At 38.7% G+C, this 23,580-nt stretch overlaps 1 protein-coding gene across 1 annotated transcript in view; it reads right to left on the minus strand.

Annotated features, from left to right (window-relative positions):
- SHQ1 (SHQ1, H/ACA ribonucleoprotein assembly factor) overlaps window positions 1-23,580 on the minus strand; it is a 107,817-nt gene that overhangs the window by 71,238 nt on the left and 12,999 nt on the right. Inside the window, exons 5-7 of the mRNA XM_001082636.5 lie at window positions 22,314-22,426; window positions 7,782-7,909; window positions 862-1,016 (exon numbers count right to left, since the gene is read on the minus strand). Of these exons, the coding sequence (XP_001082636.2) occupies window positions 862-1,016; window positions 7,782-7,909; window positions 22,314-22,426 (396 nt within the window). The remainder of the gene's footprint in view (window positions 1-861; window positions 1,017-7,781; window positions 7,910-22,313; window positions 22,427-23,580) is intronic.

Raw genomic sequence — 23,580 nt, forward strand, 5'->3', positions numbered from 1 at the left:
AATCTTAATTATTTCCTTCGTTTGTATATTTTCCTTTACAATATGAATTATTTGTGTAATTCAAAAAAGGAAAGTTATGCTCAGATCAAAAATAACCTTTAGAGCGAGGACAATTATAAACAGCTGCAGCACCACACTAACTAGAAAGGCTGTTTTTTTTGGTTTCCAGCCTTTTTAAATATACAATCAATGGTATAGGTGAAAAGGAAGTTTACAATATCAAATATGGTTTAAGAAGAAATACAATAAAGTCTATATTATTTTTTAAAAGATTAAGAAATAATTTACAAAAAGATTTACTTTTATAACATGATCCATTTAAATAGCAAAAAAAGATATAATTCAGGTTTTAAAAAATCTGACTTACATATAATTTTTCAAAAATCCACATACTCTATGAATTGAGGGACACTTGCAGGTAAATACTAAGATTTCTTTATTTTGTAAAATGCCATATTTTGCATCTGCTGACTTCTGGCTGAGAGAAAGAATATAAATGGGTATGGTAGTTTACCCCCTGGCCAATGTGAAGTTGTCATGTGACAGAGCACTTCTCTGGCCTAAAAGAGATGAGGGCTCAGAGTAGCCTTCCTCTCTACTCTCAGCTTTACTCCCTTAAACTTCCCTACTCTGCTATTTTGCAGAGACTAATCCCAAGAGAAAACTGAAAAAGACCGACTAAGCAATGTATGATTGCATGTGGGTACCCACCACCACCACCCCACACACGCAACCCTGCCGGGGGCATCCCCTGAATAACTAATCACCACCAGTTCTACTCTAGACAAGAAAGACTGATGCTTTAATGCAGTTTACTCAGCACAGTCATCTATGGCAACACGCACACATACAAGCACTTACATTCTTCTCTCCTTCCGTGACACGGGTTTCATAGCAATATGCCAGAAGGATATCAATCAAACTGTAGTACACTTGACGACAGGCTTTCTTGTCCAGCAGATAAGATTTATTGACAAATTTTCGTAGCTGATATTTCTCTTCTTCAGAAAAAGACACTAGAAGAAAACGCATTTAAAAATTAGATGTTTCATTCATTTTTGTAAATCCCCCAATGTGGAAGATTTGTCAAAATTAGAACTTTGATTATAGAAACTGAAATAAAAGTTATTTCTACTTAACTCTGGATATATAAATAACTTAAGTAGACGTCACAGTTTTAGTAAGAGCTGTGAGTCTGCTCAAATCCTAATAGGGCTGAATAAAGATTTTTTGAAATAATACCTAATCCTTAATTCCCAACCCTCCCTTTTTTGCTACACTGTTCTGTACTTAAGGTGTCTGAATGCCAGTTACTGACTTTAAAATTAAGATAACACATTTTGACAACAGAAAGCGCTAAAGTACACTGAAAATATTCATTATCCATTTGAAAGTTCTATACCAAGAAATAGGAATATTCCCAGATATTAATCAATTAAAATTGTTACATTTAAACTAAACTAAATTTCAATTCAAATTAATCCATTAAAATCTCATATTGTCTACCATATAAATCAAGTTTTACATATGACCACATCACATACATTAGACTTGTGGGACGAGACTGTTTCTTTACAACACGGTTCCTTTTTCCTTTTCTTCTTTTGCTTGGCACCCTCTCTCCACCTGAATATTCGTCAACAGCCTCTCACCCACTAAAAATCTAGTATATACCATTCCATAGTTTTCTCTACAGACATGTAATCATATACAGACACACAAGCATACATACTAGGGAGTTTGTACTTCCTACGCCCTCCCTTGACCCAAATAACTAGGTCATTTTTCTCCATCTAGCCCTTCTCACTCAACAATACCTCTGGCAAATCCCTAAAAGTCAACTGGTGTGTAACTAATTTTTGTAAAGGAGTATAATATTCCAAAACGTACCATGCTCTATCCAACCACTCCCCCTACTGATGGGCACTGACGTTGCTTCTAGCTTTCTGCCACTGCTAATAATGCTGCAATAAATATCCTTATCCTATGTCCTTGGATATTAGAGGCTTTATTTCCATAAAGTAGACTCTCGAGACTGGATTGACTGGGTTAAAAAAGTATCTGTTTTAGAAAGATACTTTACTTAAAGGCTACAATAACTCTCCTTTCTCACAGTCATGAATAGAAGTTCCTCTTCCTACACATACCTCCCACCTTCCCCTGGCAAGAAATGTAATAGCTTTTTTACAATCATTTCCAGGTTAATAAATTGAGTAGAGCAGGCAGAATTCCAAGATGACCTCCAATGAGTCATATCACTATGTGGGGATGGAGCTTGTGACTTGCATCTATCCAACAGAATATAGCCAGGCAATGGGACAGTCATTTCCATGATTACATTCCATTATTAGCAGACCAAAGCCAGGGACTCACCTGCTAGTTTTGAAGAAATGTCACACGGTGAAGTGAGAGAGCCTGTGAGAAGGCTATATGGCAGGGACCTGTAGGGGCCTCTAAGATCGAAGAGTGGCCCCCAGCTGACAGCCAGCAACAAAGTAGGGGCCTCAGTTCTGTATCTGCGAGGAACTAAATTCTGCCAACAATCATGTGAGACTGGAAGAAGACCTTGAGCTCCAGGAAACACAGCCTCCAACATTTGTTTTTTAAAAAAATAAGATGGGTATTTTTGGCTACAGCCTTGCAAGACCTTACACAGTGGACCCAGGTAAGCCAGGCCCAACTTCTGACTCGCGGAAACTGAGATCATGAACGTACACTGTGTGAAGCTTGTGATAATCTGTTATGCAGCAAAAGAGAACTAAAACGGTGACTTATCATTGTTATTTCACTTAGTATTTCTCCAAATGCTCAACTTTAAGCACTAGTTCCTTGGTTTGTAAGCAATCTGGATTTGCACTCTTATGAGTAACCCATTCGGATGTGTTTTGTCCAGTTTTTTCTTCCATTGGATGGCTTGTCTTGTCAAATTAAGAATCCTGTATATTATAGATATAAACCCTAATCATCTTTCCAAAGCTACCATATCTCTACAGACATGTAATCATATACAGACACACAAGCATACATACTAGGGAGTTTCTACTGACTTTGTTTATGGTACCTTTTGCCATTGAAGCATTTATTTTTCATGTAGTCAAATATGTCCATCTTTTTTTTTTTAAGAAAATATTCTGGATTTATAGCTTTAGTTAAGGTTTCCCCAATCCTTGAATTGTACATGAAGTCTCTTTAAGATTAAATTATCCATTAAGTGGAGGTATAGCATCATAAATAAAGGTCCTCATCCTGGTCTTCACATTGAGTAGACTGAGGAAAACGAGGAAGAGGAAGGGTTGGTTTTCCTATCTCAGGGGTGGCAGAGGCAAAAGAAAATCCCCATATAAGCAGACCTATGCATTTCAAACATTTTTGTTCAAGGGTCAACTGGGTTTAATTTAAAATTTACTAGATTTAATCAATAAGACAGATAAACTGAGTGTTGATTGCCTCACTGGAGGACACATCTGAAGATTCCTTAATTTAAATAAAAGCTCTCAGTTCACTTTAAGCAATTTGATTTAAGGAAATGGCATGAAGGAATACACTCACTGCAGGAAGAAAGCATACCTGACAAAATATTTTAAGACTCCTGGTATTTAGCAAGAAGGTTTGAGACAGTATTCCCTTAGGTATGGTTTTTGAGATGTTCATTAATTTAGCTAATGGGAAAATGCCAGGTGTTCATGATATCTGACTAGAGAAATATCTTTATATCCTAGTTGACTAATAAAGATCCCTGCTCCCACATAATTCTCAATCACAAAGTAAGTTTGCCCAGAAACCATTTAGCAACATGTCAACTCTCCACATATTTATGCCTTCATTTTTAAGTAATCATACCTATCAATGCTTAATCATTTGTAAAAGTTGATCTAGGCAATGTAGGTTCTGATGTTACATTACGCACATGGAAGTGTTTCTACATTAGTCATTTTCAGTAACTGTGCACAGAAGAAAAACCTACTTGAATTATTCTTCTGAATTCTTGGATACTAGGAGCTGTTAGACTTTCCCTAAAACACTTCCACCTTTTACTGAGCATTTATAAGTTCCATTGTGGCCTACTTCATTAATAATACACAAATGCATTTAAATTCTGAAATTCAAGCAAAGAAATCAGAGATGATAAATAACAATAACAACAAACCAGGAAATCACTAGAGAAACCAAAAGTCTGAGCTCCCTAAGGCCTTTTTTATTAGAGCTATAAATCATATCACCCAAAGGGGAACTTGGGGGAAGTTTGCACACAATCAAGTCTAACCTAGCAGCAGTACTGGAAATAACTACAGATGCGGTGCCAACAATGCTTGGATGATTGCCACCATGAGTAACATTTGTCAAGCATTTATATGACTTAGCTACACTACAAAGCAGCTTTGCCATATAGTTCACAATGTTTTGGTTAATTATACTTTTAAAAACAATCTCCAGTGAAATAAAAGTCAGTTGAACTCAGTACATTTGAGGAGGAAACTGGTACTTGAGCATTGAAGCAAATGGCCGAGGACCACCTCCCAACATCAAAACTCCACCAATATGTCTGAAGGCTGCAAAGGGACTCTCATCAAAATGGAAAGATGTCTGCAAGGTAGTCACTTTTCTCTCCCAAATATTTTCTAATTTTGTTATTTTTAAATCCTCCCTTCCTCTCTAAATCCCCCTCCCAAACATCCCTCTTATCTAGGTCAACAATTAAATCACAAAGGATCTCGATGCTCTCAGAGTAATGCACATCTGTCTATTACATTGTACATTCATTGGAACCAGATCAAGGGAACCAGAAAAAATTGTGCTGCATTCAAACCTTCAGCCTAAATGGGTAGCCCTGCAGTGCTACAACTTTCAAAGTTGACACTGACAGTTATCTCTACAAACACTGAAGGGCTCACTGGTGCCAAACAGGATGTCCCTGCTAGGAAGTTCATTGACTATAAATGTTATGTGGTGTCATAACATGCAATAACGTGCCAAGACTTTGGAGCTTCAGATTAACCACTGAAAGACAACATGGGAAATGCGGTAAGTTCATCCTCATGAAACCAGAGCTCAGGGGAAGCATAGCGTTTAACACTTCCATTTACAAGCCTTTGGGGAGGAAAATCTGGATCACTACAAAGCTGGAGAAAAGTCTCCCTGTTGTAACTCAGGGCTGTGATGAAAATGACAAGAATTACAACCAAGGGAGAAAGAGAGGGAGCAAAGTTCACCACCTAAGGCTTATCTGGAATTCAAAGCAATCTAGGTTAATATTTTATGATACAGAACAAATCGAAGGTACACCCCTCACCTGCACTGTTATATCTGCCTGGCAACACCTGATGAGGAGGTGTTAAACAGACAACAGCCCACAGCTATGACACAAGGAGGAAGAAGGCCAGAGAGGCAAAGAACAAAGAGGAACAGGGGAAAAGGTACAGCAGCAGGCACCGCAGGTAAGCAGAAAACTGTGAGGTTTATTTCTTGGTTTATTTCTTTTCCCCCATATTTTATCCTGGCTCAACACACTTCAATTTATTCCTCCAATTCTGAATGCCTCAAATATTTGAACCAGAATTTTTTAAATGAGAGAGAAATTTTGTTAACAAGGAACCTTCCCTTAAAGCTTTCTAAATGTATAAAAATTGTAATTTCACAGAGAAACTAACCAACTCCTGGCTCTCCTGTGACTGATTTTACTCTATAATAATAATTTCTAACATTTACAGGATTTTAAATATAACGTTTCATTCAATCTCAGGACAACTCTGAGGCAGGTACAGGATTTCCACAGCAACCCAAAGGTGCAAGATCATATCGCAAGCATGTGGTGGAACAAGAAGTCCAACCCCAAGCCTACATTGAGTTTATATCTTATATTTGGTATTATTAGAAGAGACACTCTGTTCAACACAAAGCTCAAGTTCTTCTACCTTAGATCACATGTCCTTGCTATTTTTAAAGGTGGTTTTTAGAATGAATCATCATAATGGCTTTGCAGACTATGACTGTTCCTGATGCACCAGCCTGGCTATCAGCCATGGGTCAGATGAAGGGTCAGGAGGGCAGGTGGTTAAAAGGACTGGGTGGCTTGATCTCCTGCTAAAATTACACAGAGAAGACTAACTCAAAGCATTGCTGACACAGAAAACTGGACTGAGAATAAGCTACAATTTATCAAAGTAGAGCAAGTTAGAATTTAAATCAAAGGGAATGCCTTCTCTTGATTTTTAGGGCCACTAGCTCACCCTGGTGGACAGAAAACTCAACTACGCAACCATCAATTTTCTCCCATACCACTCATTAAAATACTGTGCAAAAATTAGGGAAACTGACTCAAACCAATTGATATACTAGATGATTTAAGTTTGCTCAAACTTTATGACCAGATCTATCTAGCATATACAGTTAACTATCTAAATTGTGTTAGCAATCCTAAACCTGAAAATGTGCCTATATATACATATAGAACGTGAGAAGTCTGAAAGCTGCTTAAACTCAAATATAAAAGTCAGGATTTGTTGAAAACGACAATAAATCTATAACAAGAGTCACTATAATGAGCTTCTGTGATGCACTAAAGCTAATCCTCTTTTTTCTAAAATATTATAGTAGCAATGTTTTGATCTGGTAGAAATCACCTAAACTTTAATAAAACTTAACCATAAAAATATTTATTACAATATTTATAGATATTTATTGAGTACCTTTGTATAACAGGCACTATACTAGACACTGAAAAAATAGCAGATAACAGGTTATTGCATTGATATGCAGAAAACAAAAAACTGTGATGCATTAGAGACCCTGCAGCTACTTCAGAATGAGTGGTCAAAGAAAGTCACTATATATATTATTTGCAACTGCAGAAAGCAGGAAATCACCCAAATGTCCACCAGTTGTAAACAGCCCAAATATCCATCAATCATGAAAAAAAATCCAACGGGATACTAGGTAATCATGAAAAGCTTCAAGTAGATCTGTACATACTGATATGGAAGATGTGCAACACACTACAAATTGAAAACAACAAGGTACGAACCGGGTATACGTGAGTCTATGTGTAGACATTTCTAAAAGCAACTATTTAGATGTGGGAATATATATTTCTAAAATATCCCCCAAAATTACTAATAGTGATTACTTCTGGGAAGAGGAACTTGAGGTGGAAAAAGTCTATATTCCATTCAGTATTCTTCAGAATGTACATATGTGTGTATTCTTTCCATTTAAACATTGAAATTTTATTTTTAATATGTAAATAAAAGCCAAATCAGTGTGACAGAAAACATGGGTGTTCTTTCCTTGATCTGTCTGCAAATGTTATATTTCTAATGTATAGTCTTAATATATCAACGCTGTACTTAGACAAGGTGGTAATAACATGTCCATCTAGGTCTTTTCCCACCTGGGTCTTTTCCCCCCATTACTAATACTCAAATGTCCTTACCAAAGAAGAATGTTCATACCTCTTAAGCAGGTTATTGAGAAACTACAAATGTCCTGTGTGATCATATCCCTAAATTTAGGTTTTAAAAAATAATTAATTGTAAAAGAACTCCAATGATTCTAAAGGAAAACATACTTCAAAAGAATTTTCCAACACAAATAAGCCTAATTACTTAGCGGCATGTTCCAGTCAGAGGCAAAGACGTCATTTCCAAAACTAGCAATTCAAACTCATATTTTAACATTATAAGGCAATTACATCTATATGCTTAATAATATGGAAGGCAGTAAATGTGGTACATACACCATGAGATTTTAAAATGAAACAAATTAGCCGAATTTGAGTTTCTTACCTAATGCAGCATGATTTTCTTCCTCCTGACTCTTTTCCAAAAAGGCCTTCATTTTTGAATATTTGTCAATCCACCAAGGATTATATTTCAAAATCTGTTCAATCGCCTCATCTTCAAAAAAGTCAGCTCTAGGAAAACACATTGAAAGAACTTATTATACTGGCTTTTACTTTTTAACATTTTATCTTAACTCATATTTGTACCAGAAATACAGATTTTTAATTCAAAGTACATTTCAAGGAAAGACTGAACACTATATTTACTTTCTTTGTAGTTACCAACCACAAACATAAGTTACTTATCATAAAACAAAAGTAAGTATCTGATTAAAGGGATATATAAGATTTCTGATCTTTTTTGTTGTTGTTGTTAACTTTTTTAAAAAGAGATGGGTCTCACTCTGTCATTCAGGCTAGAGTACAGTAGCATGATCGCAGCTCACTGCAGCCTCAAACTCCTGGGGTCAAGCAATCCTCCTGTCACAGCCTCTCAAGCAGCTATGACTATAGGCACGTGCTACTGAGACTGGCTAATTTCTATTTTTTTTATAGAAACAGGGTCTTGCTTCCTTGCCCAGACAGGTCTTAAACTCTCAGCCTCAAGTGATCCTCCCACCACAGCCTCCCAAAGTGTGCTGGGATTACAGGCTTGACCCACTGTGTCCAACCTCTGATCTCTTTAAATAGAAGGTACGTAGAAGACTGGTCCTACCCTGAAGTCCCATCCCATATTCAATGATGTGAAATGAAGCAAATCTGAAGACACACTGGAATGAAATCTAGCACTTGTGCTAGGTCTGCAAGTACCACAGACTTCAGTAAAATTTCAATAAAGGAAAAAATTTTTGAACTCAACCAGCAAAGAAAAACAAGCAGATGAGTAGGAAATTCAGGATACTGCATCTCCGCAAAGACGCTAAAAGGGGCTATACACACACACACACACACACACACACACACACACACCATTTTTGGCATGTGCACTCATATTTTCTACCAAGATACAATCTATTTTATTAAGATATGAATTTTAACAGTTCCTTAAATTACTGAAGAAGATAAAAGCAACATTTGTAGAGAACAGAAAGTTAATTTTCCTGTACTCTACATTCCTGTTTTAACTAGAAAAATAACAGCCACATTCAAAATATACCTCTCACTCTTAGAGGACACTTATTTAGAAATGATTCTATCTTGCATTCAAAGTTGGAAACTGGTATTCTTGGGAAAAGCATTAACAAAGTATAACTCAATGGTGAAAATTTTATTTATATTTTAGTTAACCAGAAACTCAAGGAATTGGTTGCTTTGATACACTGAATTTTCTAACTGATAGTTTTACAACCTTAGACACTTGAAGTTCCCTTTCAACTGAGATACTGAAATCGTTTAAAAATTAGAAAGATCACAGACAACTTACGGAGTTCTTTGTATGTTCCAGGCACTGCACTAAAAGCTTTGCATCCATTATTTCCTTGAATCTTCACACCATCACTATGAGCATGGGGTACTATTAATACCATCATTTTACAAAGGTAGAAACTGAGGCTCAGAAAAGTTTTGTAGCTTGGCCAAGTTCAGAGAACAAGTAAAAAGCATAGCTAGGATGTAGACCTACTTAACTCTTACTCCAGATTCCAAGCTCTTAACCAAATAAATATTCCATTTTTATATAGGAGGAAATAAAGTACATATTAGACAAAACTGAACAGCTAATATCTTGAAATAGGAATTGTCAGTAACGATTTCTGACAGGTGCACAGACATGTGAGACTAAGACAAAATAGCTGCTTCATAAACTAATCCTGCTAAGCCTATTTTCTTCTTAGCTATCTCTTTCTCCTTAAAGTGAAGGAACTCTTTTGAATTGAGGTCCTACTATAAACTCATCCACAAATCAGAACGTGAGCTTTTTTCCAGGAAATGAATTTTAAATGGATAAACAATAATCAATGACTAACATGCTAAATAAGTCATTCATTCAACAGAAAGTATTGACATTGTGCCACGTTCCATGTTCCATGTTAGGCACTAGGGTTCCACTGCTGACAAGACACAGACAGTCCTGGCCCTCACACAACTTACAATCCCATGGGAGAGTCAAACAATTACAATATAGCAAAATGCTATGACATAACAGCAGTGTAAGATTCTAGGGCAAAATAAATTAGAATGACAGGCAAGGACCCTGGAGGATATAATATCTAAACCAACGGTGGAATGACAATGAACAGTTAACCAGAGGAAGACGGGTAGGAGAGAGTATTCTGTGATGAAAAACTGGTTGGCAAAGGCTAGAAAACAAGAAGGCACATTTAAGGGGAAAAAAAGTCGAAAGAAGCTGAAAATAATATAGTGGCAACCACCTTGTAAGCCATATCTAAGAAATCTCAAAGATTATCCCTACCAACTAAACACTTAAAAGCTTTGCACATAGGGGAATGACACTGGCATGGTTTAGAAACATCACTCTTATTGCAGCCTGGAGAATGATTTAAAGGGAGAAAGTCTGGAGAAGCAGACATAATGGTGGCCTAGAATAACATAGTGGCAGTAGACACACAGCAAAGTGGATGAATCTGACCTACATGTAGATGGCAGAACCCTCAGGATGCAGGGAACGAGGAGCTCAAGGAGTGAAAAATGACACAGAGAATTCTGGCCTCCATAACTCAGTGGACAACAGTGTCCTTCACTGAGACAGGGACATAGGAGGGAAGCTAGCAGATATGAGTGAGAAATAAAGACCCCTGCTTGGGATAGGTTGAGTCTGACATGCCTTTTCTTAGGATTTACAAACATCCCGTCCAATAGGTAGGTGGACATACAAGTCTGATGCTCAAGAGAGAGATATGGGAGTCATAAGCAGTTAAATCAAGAGGAGGATAAAATTGCCCAGGAAGAACTGGCACAGTGAGAGAAAAGGGCCTTGGACACCACAGCGCGGAGGACACCAAAGGCAAGAGTAGAGGAGCCCATCTGAAAAGATGCTGTTTTCCTCCCCAAGGGACCACGATGAAGGGAAAAAGAAAACTGGCTTGGAAACATGGTATTTCTACCACCTCCATCCCCCTCCCCACCAAAAACACCTCCAAAATGTTTGATTATTTTGAGTAAAATTTCACTAACACAGTCCTAGTAATCCAAACTGTGCTGGTCTATGCTTGACATTGTCCATGAATTAAGAGTTTCATGAACAAGCGCTGATGGTGACTAATATTTTACTTTTCATAATAAATTACTTCCAAGTTTTGTCTGTTTTTTCATTTGAGATCTCAATTTTTTTTCAAGATTTTTAAGGTCACAAATTGAACAAGCATTCACTGAATGCCCTCTACGTGCGTCGTCAGGAAGATGAAGATCTGTAAAATTCACTTCCTGCCCTTAAAGACTCCACAATTTAATGAGAACCAGGTACACAAATACAGAACATTATAAAACAATGTGGTAAAAACAAGATAAACTGTAACAGGGGAGCACTGAGGTGGGCTTCCTAAGCCAGTCTAACAGGGCGAGTGCATGGGAGAAACAATGAGCCTAGTCTGAAGAGATAAGAACCACTATTCAGGCAATGTGGGGTCAGGGGAAATAAATGGCAAAGGGATACGATGATAAAAGGAAACATATGAGAAGCAGTGTGGGCTGGGCGTGATGGCTCATGTCTGTAATTACAACACTTTGGGAGGCCAAGGTGGGTGAATCACGTGAGGTCAGGAGTTTGAGACCAGCCTGGCCAACATGGTGAAACCCTATCTCTATTAAAAACACAAAAGTTAGCCAGGCATGGTGGTGCAGGCCTGTAAGCTCAGCTACTCAGGAGGCTGAGGTGGGAGAATCACTTGAACCTGGGAGGCAGAGGCCATGGTGAGCTGAGATCGCACCACTGCACTACAACCTAGGCAACAGAGCAAGACTCCGTCTCAAAAAAAAAGAGAGAAAAGCAGTGTGGTACAGGTGGGGAAATGCAAACATTCATCATTGTTGAGGCGTAAAACGTGAGCAGGGAGTGGCAAAAGTGAAGCTACAGAAGTAGGCAGGGTCCAGATCACAGAGAACTTGCAATGACACACAAAGGAGTTAAGTACTTTAAGCAGAAGAGCATCAAGGACAGGGTTCAGCAGATTTTCATTTTCAGCATGTAAGACATCATACTAATGGTTCATGGTTGATGGATCTGAAGTAGCCCGGACTAGCAGCAGAGATGCCAGTTAGGCAGTTAGTGAGTGCTGCACTAAACCAGACACAGATGAGGGCCAGAAATTGATGAAATGGAAAAAAAAAAGGAAAAAAAAAATACTACAGAGATGAATGGTACAACTTCAGAATTGATTGAATGTGTGGGATAAGAGAGAAAGCAAAGATGAATCCCCGCTTTCTAATCTGGGTGACTAGAGTGAAAAATGGGGCATCAACCAAGTTAGAAAATTCACAAAGACTTTAGAGGTAAAATGATGAGTTCAATTTTGGACATGTTGAAACAGAGAAGTCAGTGGGATACCGAGTCTCTCTCTAACCCTTCAATCTGCTTCTTCCTCATAGCACTTAATCAAAATAAAAATAGTGTCTACTTCCTCCACTACAATGGAAGTCCCATGGACAACACAGAGATTGAGATCTTGACATATGCACCACGGTGTCCTTGGTATCTGTGACACTGCTTAGCATGTAGTTCATTCAGACAAATATTTGTTGAACAAATAAATACATAAATGAAAGAATGGATACATAAAATTGTATTCTAATGCTTTTTCTCAAGTTCTATGTTTTGAATTGAGAGCCACCTCAGAAGCATGTGATCCTGCTCCCAGTCTTCCAATTACTATTTATTGTCTTAATATCCACTCAATAAATCCAAGAGTTTAATCAATATACCATCTTCTTTCACAAATTTAGAGTAATGAAAAATTATCGCAATTTAAAACGGTACCACAAATGGTATAAGATCATTTTTGTCCCTTTTCTTATCTCACAGATGTTTAGAACACTGACTAAATTCTTGTGCTTCCTTCCAAAGAAAGAGGCAAGATTTTAAGACCTTATTAATGTAAAATGTATGCCAACAATTTAAAAACTATTGGGGAAGAAGAAAACCAAACATTATCAGCAAGAGAAATATGAATACTTGGCTATAATAATAAGCAATGAGGAATGACTATTAAGAAATGCTAGGCCGGGCACAATGCCTCAAGCCTGTAATCCCAGCACTTTGGGAGGCCGAGATGGGCAGATCACGATGTCAGGAGATCGAGACCATCCTGGCTAACATGGTGAAACCCCGTCTCTACCAAAAAATACAAAAAATTAGTTGGGCGCGGTGGCGGGCACCTGTAGTCCCAGCTACTCGGGAGGCTGAGGCAAGAGAATGGCGTAAATCCAGGAGGCGGAGCTTGCAGTGAGCTGAGATCTGGCCACTGCACTTCAGCCTGGGCGACACAGCGAGACTCCGTCTCAAAAAAAAAAAAAAAAAAGAAATGCTTCAAGAGGGTGGTTCCATGATGGGTGGTTCCATGATGGCCAAATAGGAACAGCTCCAGTCTACAGCTCCCAGCGTGAGTGACACAGAAGACAGGTGATTTCTGCATTTCCAACTGAGGTACCAGGTTCATCTCACTGGGGTTTGTTGGACAGTGGGTGCAGCCCACCGAGCATAAGCCAAAGCAGGGCGAGGCATCTCTCACCCGGGAAGCACAAGGGGTCAGGGAATTCCCTTTTCCTAGCCAAGGGAAACTGTGACAGACAGCACCTGGAAAATCGGGTCACTCCGACCCTAATACTGCGCTTTTCCAACAGTCTCAGCAAATGGCACACCAGGAGATTATATCCCCGAGTTTGGCTCGGAGCATCCCACGCCCACGGAGCCTTGCTCATTGCTAGCTAAGCAGTCTGAGATCGAACTGCAAGGCAGCAGAGAGGCTGGCGGAAGGGCACCCGCCACTGCTGAGGCTTGAGTAGGTAAACAAAGCGACCAGGAAGCTCGAACTGGGTGGAGCCCACCGCAGCTCAAGGAGGCCTACCTGCCTCTGTAGACTCCACCTTTGGGGGCAGGGCATAGCCGAACAAAAGGCAGCAGAAACCTCTGCAGACTTAAATGTCCCCATCTGACAGCTTTGAAGAGAGTAGCGGTTCTCCCAGCACAGGGTTTGATATCTGAGAATGGGCAGACTGCCTCCTCAAGTTGGTCCCTGACCCCCAAGTAGCCTAATTGGGAGGCATCCCCCAGTAGGGTCAGACTGACACCTCACATGGCCGGGTACCCCTCTGAGACGAAGCTTCCAGAGGAATGATCAGGCAGCAACATTTGCTGTTCAGCAATATTCGCTGTTCTGCAGCCTCCGCTGCTGATACCCAGGCAAACAGGATCTGGAGTGGACCTCTAGCAAACTCCAACAGACATGCAGCTTAGGGTCCTGACTGTTAAAAGGAAAACTAACAAACAGAAAGGATGTCCACACCCAAATCCCATCTGTACGTCACCATTATCAAATATCAAAGGTAGATAAAACCACAAAGATGGGAAAAAAAACAGAGCAGAAAAGCTGAAAATTCTAAAAATCAGAGCACCTCTCCCCCTCCAAAGGAACGCAGCTCCTCGCCAGCAATGGAACAAAGCTGGACGGAGAATGACTTTGATGAGTTGAGAGAAGGAGGCTTCAGACGATCAAACTTCTCCAAGCTAAAGGAATAAGTTCAAACTCATCGCAAAGAAGCTAAAAACCTTGAAAAAACATTAGATGAATGGCTAACTAGAACAAACAGCATAGAGAAGACCTTAAATGACCTGATGGAGCTGAAAACCATGGCACAAGAACTACATAACAAATGCACAAGCTTCAGTAGCTGATTCGATCAACTGGAAAAGGGTATCAGTGATTGAAGATCAAATAAATGAAATGAACCAAGAAGAGAAGTTTAGAGAAAAAAGAGTAAAAAGAAACAAACAAAGCCTCCAAGAAATATGGGACTATGTGAAAAGACCAAATTTACGTCTGATTGGTGTACCTGAAAGTGACGGGGAGAATGGAACCAAGCTGGAAACCACTCTGCAGGATATTATCCAGGAGAACTTCCCCAACCTAGCAAGGCAGGCCAACATTCGAATTCAGGAAATACAGAGAACGTCACAAAGGTACTCCTTGAGAAGAGCAACTCCAAGACACATAATTGTCAGATTCACCAAAGTTGAAATGAAGGAAAAAATGTTAAGGGTAGCCAGAGAGACAGGTCGGGTTACCCACAAAGGGAAGCCCATCAGACTAATAGCGGATCTCTCAGCAGAAGCTCTACAAGGCAGAAGAGAGTGGGGGCCAATATGCAACATTCTTAAAGAACAGAATTTTCAACCCAGAATTTCATATCCAGCCAAACTAAGCTTCATAAGTGAAGGAGAAATAAAATCCTTTACAGACAAGCAAATGCTGAGAGATTTTGTCACCACCAGGCCTGCCCTACAAGAGCTCCTAGGAAGCACTAAACATGGGAAAGAACAACCGGTACCAGCCACTGCAAAAACATGCCAAATTGTAAAGACTCGATGCTAGGAAGAAATTGCATCAACTAATGAGCAAAATAACCAGCTAACATCATAATGACAGGATCAAATACACACATAACAATGTTAATCTTAAATGTAAATGGGCTAAATGCCCCAATTAAAAGACACAGACTGGCAAATTGGATAGAGTCAAGACCCACCAGTGTGCTGTATTCAGGAGACACATCTCACGTGCAGAGACACACATAAGCTCAAAATAAAGGGATGGAAGAAGATCTACCAAGCAAATGGAAAACAAAAAAAGGCAGGAGTTACAATCCTAGTCTCTGATAAAACAGACTTTAAACCAACAAAGATCAAAAGAGACAAAGAAGGCCATTACATAATGGTAAAGGGATCAATTCAACAAGAAGAACTAACTATCCTAAATACATATGCACCCAATACAGGAGAACCCAGATTCATAAAGCAAGTCCTTAGAGACCTACAAAGAGACTTAGATTCCCATACAATAATAATGGGAGATTTCAACACCCCACTGTCAACATTAGACAGATCAACAAGACAGAAGGTTAACAAGGATATCCAGGACTTGAACTCAGCTCTGCGCCAAGCAGACCTAATAAACATCTACAGAACTCTCCACCCCAAATCAATAGAATAGACATTCTTCTCAGCACCATGTCGCACTTACTCCAAAACTGACCACATAGTTGGAAGTAAAGCACTCCTCAGCAAATGTAAAAGAACAGAAATTATAAGAAACTGTCTCTCAGACCACACTGCAATCAAACTAGAACTCAGGATTAAGAAACTCACTCAAAACCACTCAAAACCACATGGAAACTGAACAACCTGCTCCTGAATGACTACTGGGTACATAACGAAATGAAGGCAGAAATAAAGATGTTCTTTGAAACCAACGAGAACAAAGACACAACATACCAGAATCTCTGGGACACATTTAAAGCAGTGTGTAGAGGGAAATTTACAGCACTAAAATGCCCACAAGAGAAAGCAGGAGAGATCTAAAATTGACAGCCTAACATCACAATTAAAAGAAGTAGAGAAGCAAGAGCAAACACATTCAAAAGCTAGCAGAAGGCAAGAAATAACTAAGATCAGAGCAGAACTGAAGGAGATAGAGACACAAAAAACCCTCCAAAAAAATCAATGAATCCAGGACCTGGTTTTTTGAAAAGATCAACAAAATTGATAGACCGCTAGCAAGACTAATAAAGAAGAAAACAGAGAAGAATCAAATAGACGCAATAAAAAATGATAAAGGGGATATCATCACCAATCCCACAGAAATACAAACTACCATCAGAGAATACTATAAACCCCTCTACGCAAATAAACTAGAAAATCTAGAAGAAATGGATAAATTCCTGGACACATACAATCTCCCAAGACTAAACCAGGAAGAAGTTGAATCCCTGAATAGACCAACAACAGGCTCTGAAATTGAGGCAATAATTAATAGCCTACCAATCAAAAAAAGTCCAGGACCAGACAGATTCACAGCCGAATTCTACCAGAGGTACAAGGAGGAGCTGCTACCACTCCTTCTGAAACTATTCCAATCAACAGAAAAAGAGAGAATCCTCCCTAACTCATTTTATGATGCCAGCATCATCCTGATACCAAAGCCTGGCAGAGACACAACAATAAAAAAAAGAATTTTAGACCAATATCCCTGATGAACATCGATGCGAAAATCCTCAATAAAATACTGGCAAACCGAATCCAGCAGCACATCAAAAAGCTTATCCACCATAACCAAGTGGGCTTCATCCCCGGGATGCAAGGCTGGTTCAACATATGGAAATCAATAAACGTAATCCATCGTATAAACAGAACCAAAGACAAAAACCACATGATTATCTCAATAGATGCAGAAAAGGCCTTTGACAAAATTCAACAGCCCTTTATGCTAAAAAACTCTCGATAAATTAGGTATTGATGGGACGTATCTCAAAATAATAAGAGCTATTTATGACAAACCCACAGCCAATATCATACTGAATGGGCAAAAACTGGAAGCATTCCCTTTGAAAACTGGCACAAGACAGAGATGTCCTCTCTCACCACTCCTATTCAACATAGTGTTGGAAGTTCTGGCCAGGGCAATCAGGCAGGAGAAAGAAACAAAGGGTATTCATTAGGAAAAGAGGATGTCAAACCATCTCTATTTGCAGATGACATGATTGTATATTTAGAAAACCCCATCGTCTCAGCCCAAAATCTCTTAAGCAACTTCGGCAGTCTCAGGATACAAAATCAGTGTGCAAAAATCACAAGCATTCTTATACACCAATAAAAGACAAACACAGAGCCAAATCATGAGTGAACTCCCATTCACAATTGCTTCAAAGAGAATAAAATACCTAGGAATTCAACTTGCAAGGGATGTGAAGGACCTCTTCAAGGAGAACTACAAACCACTGCACAACGAAATAAAAGAGGACACAAACAAATGGAAGAACATTCCATGTTCGTGGACAGGAAAAATCAGTATCATGAAAATGGCCATACTGCCCAAGGTAATTTATAGATTCAATGCCATCCCCATCAAGCTACCAATGACTTTCTTCACAGAATTGGAAAAAACTACTTTAAAGTTCATATGGAACCAAAAAAGAGCCTGCATTGCCAAGACAATCCTAAGCCAAAAGAACAAAGCTGGAGGCACCATGCTACCTGACTTCAAACTATACTACAAAGCTACAGTAACCAAAACAGCATGGTACTGGTACCAAAACAGAAGTATAGACCAATGAAACAGAACAGAGCCCTCAGAAATAATACCACACATCTACAACCATCTGATCTTAGACAAACCTGACAAAAACAAGAAATGGAGACAGGATTCTCTATTTCATAAATGGTGCTGGAAAAACTGGCTCACCATATGTAGAAAGCTGAAACTGGATCCCTTCCTTACACCTTATACAAAAATTAATTCAAGATGGATTAAAGACTTAAATGTTAGACCTAAAACCATAAAAACCCTAGAAGAAAACCTAGGCAATACCATTCAGGACATAGGCATGGGCAAGGACTTCATGACTAAAACACCAAAAGCAATGGCAACAAAAGCCAAAATTGACAAATGGGATCTAATTAGACTAAAGAGCTTCTGCACAGCAAAAGAAACTCCCATCAGAGTGAACAGGCAACCTACAGAATAGGAGAAAAATTTTCCAATCTACTCATCTGACAAAGGGCTAATATCCAGAATCTACAAAGAACTTAAACAAATTTACAAGAAAAAAACAACCCCATCAAAAAGTGGGCAAAGGATATGAACAGACACTTCTCAAAAGAAGACATTTATGCAGCCAACAGACGCATGAAAAAATGCTCAACATCACTGGCCATCAGAGAAATGCAAATCAAAACCACAATGAGATACCATCTCACACCAGTTAGAATGGAGATCATTAAAAAGTCAGGAAACAACAGGTGCTGGAGAGGATGTGGAGAAATAGGAACACTTTTACTCTGTTGGTGGGACTGTAAACTAGTTCAACCATTGTGGAAGACAGTGTGGCGATTCCTCAAGGATCTAGAATTAGAAATACCATTTGACCCAGCCATCCCATTATTGGGTATATACCAAAAGGATTATAAATCATGCTGCTATAAAGACACATGCATGCGCATGTTTATTGCGGCACTATTCACAATAGCAAAGACTTGGAACCAACCCAAATGTCCATCAGTGATAGACTGGATTAGAAAATGTGGCACATATATACCATGGAATACTATGCAGCCATAAAAAAGGATGAGTTTGTGTCCTTTGTAGGGACACGGATGCAGCTGGAAACCATCATTCTCAGCAAACTATCACAAGAATAGAAAACCAAACACCGCATGTTCTCACTCATAGGTGGGAATTGAATAATGAGATCACTTGGACACAGGAAGGGGAACATCACACACCAGGACCTGTCATGGAGTAGGGGAGGGGGGAGGGATAGCATTAGGACATATACCTAATGTAAATGACGAGTTAATGGGTGCAGCACACCAACATGGCACATGTATACATACGTAACACACCTTCATGTTGTGCACATGTACCCTAGAACTTCAAGTATAATAAAAAAAAAAAAAAGAAATGCTTCAAGATGCTGTCAACATATTTTAGTGTAAAACTAATACCCCAAAAGAATTACAAATAAGAAATGGATAATAAAAAACAATAAACATTTATGGATCATCTGTGATATGCCGATCACTGTAGTGAGCTGCAAAACATGCCAAAAAAAAAAAAAAAAAAAAAACAGATTATACCTAAATAACATCCAGATTTTACAATAAAAGACTTTTAAATAACAATCTAAAATCATATATATGCCTTTGAAATGTATAATTTTTTCTTTACAATCAATTGACTTCACTGTGTTCTGCTTAGGCTGAAATTAAAATTCGTTTTTCTAAAGCCCCCCAAATCCTGACAACATGAGGAAACACTATGACTTGTAAAGACAAAGTCAAACAACTTACAAATAGGTAATATTATATACATTATTGATTATCCTAATATATACATTATGTGTTACAAGTGTATATTATAATGTATTATCTACACGGTGATAGTAATTTAAAGTGAGTCTTTTTTTCTCCACTGTTTTAACCACTAACAACAACAAAAGCACTGAGCTAAAAAAATTTTTAATTAAAAATTTAAAAGCATTTTAGTTGCATTTCATTTAATATTAATACATTTGGATGAGTCAGGTAATATTACGCTAATATTATATATATTATGTATTACATGTGTATATTGCAATGTATTATCTGCATGGTAGATGGTAATTTAAAGTGAGCCTTTTTTTCTCCACTGTTTTAACCACTAACAACAAGAAAAAAGCACTAAGCTAAAAAAAAGAATTTTTAGTTAAAAATTCAAAAGAATTTTAGTTGCATTTCATTTCATATTAACACATTTGGGTGAGTCAGTCAGCTAATAATGAGTAGTAACACAAAAATTACACTGAGCCAAAGTCTTACTGCTATCAGAAAAGTCACAAAGAATCTTTACCTCATGACTCCCACTCTCCTCACTTAGCCCATAACTAAATTTAAACCATTCCTGTAAGAACTGTTCTTTGAGAAGTGGAAAGAATATTTCATGCATAGCATTAAAGAAAATGAGCTTCTGGATAAAAACACACAGAAGACGGAGAAAAATAAGGGCTGCTTATAATATCACACTGCTAACTATAAATTCCAATTTCCTAATTCTCTCAGGCCATAGTTATTCTTCTAGTTTTGGAAGAGAGGAGATAGGCAATTCTTCTAATTAAGCTCCCTCCCACTTGAAATTTCAGTCTTGTAAAGCTCACTCTGTTTTTATGCTAGCCTGAGAAATTTGCTGACAATGAAATTTCCACTTTAAATATTCAGCATGATTTTAAATGGGTTTCTTCAAATTACTCTTCAGTGGACCTTTAAAACCACAATTGGAGAGATAAAGGTAATTAGAAATAGCAATGTAAATGGAGTTCAATCTCTCAGATGTCCTCCAAAATGTAACATCCCCTGCTCTTACCCAGTTTCCCTTAGGATGTTAAACAGTTCAACCATTTATCATTACACATCACTCATTCCATTTGCACATCACAAGATATATCCCTGCCATTCCAATTAGTATCCTACTGTGTCACAGGAGATAGAATGTTAATCACAAGAGCTACAGCAGTTAAACTGAAATAGTGTACATGAAAAGGATATACAAAATGACAAATGGAGAGACTCTTTTCAAGTCTTGGCCAAGCCACTTAGTAGTAGTGTGACCTTGAGCAAGTCCCTTAACCTCCTCTCCTCATCTGTTGTGAAAACTGAATAATTACATGAGTGCACTTTATAAGCTGCAGGTACTATACCAATATAATGAGATACAATGATTATAGCTATATATGTAAGCTAAAAAAATCTTGACCCAGAATAATAATTGAGGTCTACATCAACCTAAAACACTCATTCTCCATGCATCCTAATAGAGCCATGTGTCCAAGAGAGGTCAAGCAACAATCCTTGGAAGAAATGCTGCTATCCTGGCCAGCGGGAGGTATCACAATCTCTCAGGTCATCATGTACCTATCTGTTAATTAGATAAGTTCTTTACGCAAATGTAAGCCTGATGGAGACACATTATAACCAAAAACACAATTAATGCCAGTGGGAAATACAGCAAAACTTCAAATTAAATTCTATTTATACTCTACCACAAAGTATAGTTACTTGTTCACTGGAAACATACCATTGATTACAAGGGCTAGTGGATGAAAGCATTAGGAAGATCCTGGGATCAGCCAAGAAATATAGTACAGGTACATTCAAATTCTTAAAGAAACTGAAACATACTTTCACTTATGCATACCGTTAATCACAACCAAAAGCTTACTTAAAAGAAGTGTAACAGTCTCATGAATTCAGTATTTTTTATATATTTTTTTTTGAGATGAAGTCTCGCTCTGTCGCCCAGGCTGGAGTGCAGTGGCGCAATCTCGGCTCACTGCAAGCTCCACCTCCCGGGTTTACGCCATTCTCCTGCCTCAGCCTCCCTACTAGCTGGGACTACAGGTGCCCGCCACCACACCCGGCTAGTTTTTTTTGTATTTTTTTAGTAGAGACGGGGTTTCAGCGTGTTAGCCAGGATGGTCTCAATCTCCTGACCTTGTGATCCGCCCGTCTCGGCCTCCCAAAGTGCTGGGATTACAAGTGTGAGCCACCGCGCCCGGCCTCAGTATTATATTTTTAAGCCTGGCAAGAAAAAAACTAAAAAGTATGTTAGAAGAGTTCTCTGTTGCTAAGATGAACAACTTGAGATATAAGAGGCAACATCTTACAAAGACTACAGAGATACAACAGTTGTAGGTTAATTCAAACGTCCATTAAGGTCTTCAGTCTTCAATAGTTTCTAGAATCCAAAACGCACATCCCTAGCAGAGTTAAAAAGATACTCAAAAATTTTAAAATAAATGTCAAGTAAATTATTTAATCCTCAAAAACCTCATTACTCACAGATAATGATCAGGATCAAACTTGGCCAGCTCAGCAGCCAGGCGCTTCTGTCTTCGTTCAGCTGCAGGGGTGAAATCTGGATTCTTAATATCAATAACATCATTCAATTCATCCTGAGGACACCCAGAAAAGAAATAATTGCTATCTCCTATTTTTAGCATTTAAAACTCAAATTTTATACAAAATGCCAAAGCACAGGAAGAACCTAACTGATCAGTAAACCATGATGCCACCTGTGACATTTAGATTCAAATCCAACAAATGTTTAAGCACCTACTACTTGGTAAGCCCTGTGAGATCTTTCTCATAACTTATCTCATTTAATCCTTACAACAAACAAGCTGACTGACAGATATTAAGGCTATAAAAGTTTAACATAAAAAACAGAATGGAATAAACCCCTACAAGCAAGCAGGAACACTTAATTCAACATCCATTTCCCCATTTACACCTAGATATTTGAAAGTTATTAACGTAGAGTGGCTTGATTTTCAGACATCTACACATAGTCTCTTCTTTCTTCCTATAGTCTAGCTCAGCTGGCCTAAAGAAGCATTACCATACAGACAATATCCCTTATACGAAATGCTTGGGATCACAGTGTTTTGGATCTTGAATATTTCTAAATTCTGGAATACCTGCATTATACCAGTTCATCAGGCCCATTCCAATAATCCCAAATGCGAAATGCTCCAAAGAGTATTTCCTTTGAGGGCCATGTTTGTGCTCAAAAAGTTTTAGATTTTGGATCATTTCAGATTTCAGATCCTGTAAAAGACTACATACAAGCTGAGCATGATGGCTCACACCTGTAATCCAAGCACTTTGGGAGGCCAAGGCGGGTAGACTGCTTGAGTCCAGGAATTCGAACTACCCTGGGCAACACAGCGAAACCCCATCTCTCAAAAAATACAAAAATTAGCCAGGCCTGGTGGCTCACGCTGGTAGTCCCAGTTACTCGAGAGGTGGAGGTGGGAGGATGGCTTGAGCCCAGGAGATGGAGGCTGCAGTGAGCCAAGATCATGGCACTGCACTCCAGCCTGTGCGACAGAGCCAGACTCTATGAGAGAGAGAGAGAAAGAGAGAGAGATTATAGGCTCATGCCTATAATCCCAGCACTCTGGGAGGCCAAGGCAAGCGGATCACGAGGTCAGAAGATCGAGACCATCCTGGCTAACATGGTGAAACCTCGTCTCTACTAAAAATACCAAAAATTAGCCGGGCATGGTGGCAGGTGCCTGTAGTCCCAGTTACACGGGAGGCTGAA

This window comes from Macaca mulatta, chromosome 2, assembly GCF_049350105.2.
Source record: "Macaca mulatta isolate MMU2019108-1 chromosome 2, T2T-MMU8v2.0, whole genome shotgun sequence".
In the NCBI taxonomy this organism is placed as follows: Eukaryota; Metazoa; Chordata; class Mammalia; order Primates; family Cercopithecidae; genus Macaca; species Macaca mulatta.